At 42.8% G+C, this 2500-nt stretch overlaps 1 protein-coding gene across 4 annotated transcripts in view; it reads right to left on the bottom strand.

Moving 5' to 3' along the window:
* LOC137975421 (BCAS3 microtubule associated cell migration factor-like) overlaps nucleotides 1-2500 on the bottom strand; it is a 22184-nt gene that overhangs the window by 5687 nt on the left and 13997 nt on the right. For all 4 annotated transcript variants that reach the window (XM_068822541.1, XM_068822540.1, XM_068822538.1 and 1 more), the window contains exons 14-17: nucleotides 2200-2297; nucleotides 1202-1337; nucleotides 688-781; nucleotides 130-591 (exon numbers count right to left, since the gene is read on the bottom strand). In XM_068822541.1, coding sequence (XP_068678642.1) covers nucleotides 130-591; nucleotides 688-781; nucleotides 1202-1337; nucleotides 2200-2297 — 790 coding nt within the window. The remainder of the gene's footprint in view (nucleotides 1-129; nucleotides 592-687; nucleotides 782-1201; nucleotides 1338-2199; nucleotides 2298-2500) is intronic.

Raw genomic sequence — 2500 nt, 5'->3', positions numbered from 1 at the left:
TTAAAAGCTCCCTGTAAAAACTGTAACACGCTAATAACACCATTCTTTAAAAGTTTTCGCTCTTTTTTGGTGACGAACTACTTGCCAGCAACGTCATTCAATGTTCGACAAGTGGAATAGCGTGCCAACCTGCTCTGGCCGTATTTGGGCTTCCCCCCAGCCATCCTCGTGAGGGTGCAAACTTTATAGCCACGCCCATCGAGTACTCCAGTCCAATTCGGCCATTACACTTGTTGGGATGCTGGGTAGAGCCCGTGCAGCAGAGCCCACCACACCTTGGACCAGCAGGTGTCCTAATTTGCGCAAGCGGCTGTATCAGGTAAGAATGGGGTAGCGGAGGTAACCGAGGATTCACCAAACCATTATTATTGCAAGTAATGGTCAGAGAGTCTCTAGCCAATGACGTGTTTGTTGAGCTGAGCGGGCTTCCATTCGGTGAGCATGACAGTGCCTGGCCTGTCCCACTGCACGGACTGTGCCGGCCTGTGGGTGTGGACGACTGATCCAGGTCGTCTAAGCCGGCGCTTGTGTGGAACCGACTGCTTCGGTTCACCACACGACGAGAAGAATGAGTGCGAACTGTTATTGGACCTGTGAGGAACAAAACATGTTAATTGTTAACTCAAGGAGCGAATCAAAAGCAAGACTACAATGTACAAGACAGGAAATCGTGTAACGTCTAAATACCTCCATAAGGAGTGATGGGAAACACATGCACTGTTCCACGGACAGTGGATACCGAAACCCACCGACTGTCAAGAGAAAATGCAATACCATGCACCTAAAACAAAACAAGAGACAATCTCAACCCCGGGTAGCAACGAACAGATACTAATTCCATCTCTGTCTGGAAGAACAACCGGCTAACCAGTGCGAAGCATTGAACGAAGGCCATTTTAATCGACAAACGTACTGGAACGTCTAAGAGAGATTCGCAAATACATGCAGCCGACGCTAAACACGACAAACGCGTCCGAACACGTCAAATTTTCTCCTGATTGGATGAGAGTGGCCTCGGATCACAACAAGTGATAGCGATCGCGAACTTGCTACCAGATCTCTTTTGGACAAGTCCGAAAGGCTGCTACTGGCCACCCTTCTCCTGTGACTACCTAATGGTGCAAGTCACGCTGGCTGGACGTGTGACATAAAGCCGGAGACACGTAGGAAGCAAAAGCATTTGCAGTAATGTTACACTTACGGTTGCAGTTGTGTCGCCTCTGTGAAGCGTGTAAAGGTGATGAATAGCGCTGAGTGACGGACAAATGGGATGAGGAAGAACATGAAACAAGTGGAAGTTATGTCCCAGGGTATCAGCAGTCAGCAATAAGGAACCGCTGGAATAAAAATAACGGGTGAGTCTTGAGAGGGGAGATTTGTAAGACTGGTTTTAACACGCAAAATCTCTGGCCATAATTTAAACCAAAACAAAAGGACACAAATCATTTGGGAAAACAATTGCATCTCAAAGAATCTACGATAAAGATAACTTGGCTTGATACATCATCACAATCAATATGGACGCCGTTTGTTCATGTTCTGACAGTGGAAAGCGAGAATTGCCTTTCTTTAGTATGACGAAATAGACGAAAATGAAAAAAATTCGAACATGGCCACAAATTTTGTATTATAATAGCGTCAAACTACCAAAGAATGTATGTCATATTTCAACTGCGGAAAGAAAACAGACGAAAAAAACCGATTATGATCACAGATTTTGTTGGTATAACAGCGTCAAACTACCAAAAGGTGTCAGAGGTACAGATCACAAATTTCAACTGCAGAGAAAATGTCAAGACTTCAAATGATCTTACGCCTGAAAATTTCACCAAAGGTGACTGCCACATTTATTTAAATAAATAACGTTAAAATTTTTTACTATTCTTGGGTTTCACTCACGTGATCAACAGCCATGTTTTTCAACGAAAACCACAGAAGACGTTAGCATAGTAATACCTTTCAATTCCCGGAGGATTGGATCGGAACACTAACAGGGCCACCATTTCATTGTTTGGGGACATCAACATGGCGGCCGTGACGTCATGTGAAATCCAAGAATAGTTATCTCATTAAAACTTCACTCCACTGCATAAAATATACAATTTAAATTGTAGCACTAATAATACGATCATGAGCTCTTTCATGAATTTGAGCATGAGATGGGACGATGTGGAATAAAAAAAAAGGTTTTTCGTTTACCTGGGGTCAAAGGCCATGCACGACAGGGGTTGTCCAGCATGGGCTGGAAAATGAGCCACAATACCAGAGCCCTCATGGTCATCCTCTTGAACACAGAACTAGAATAAACAAATAAAATTAATACCGGTAGTTTCATTCAAAATATCAAGGGTGTCTGATAAAAAATGAAGTCCAAAGAGTAAACTAGGACAAAATAATAACAAAATAAAATGATCTAACAATACCAGCTATGGGAATTTAAAGGCTCTAGTTCCAGAATTAGTAATTAACTTTTTGCTCAAGATTTAGAACAACATTATTA

The sequence above is a fragment of the Montipora foliosa genome, chromosome 11 (assembly GCF_036669935.1).
Source record: "Montipora foliosa isolate CH-2021 chromosome 11, ASM3666993v2, whole genome shotgun sequence".
NCBI lineage: Eukaryota > Metazoa > Cnidaria > Anthozoa > Scleractinia > Acroporidae > Montipora > Montipora foliosa.
This window is presented reverse-complemented; position numbering and strand designations above follow the sequence as displayed.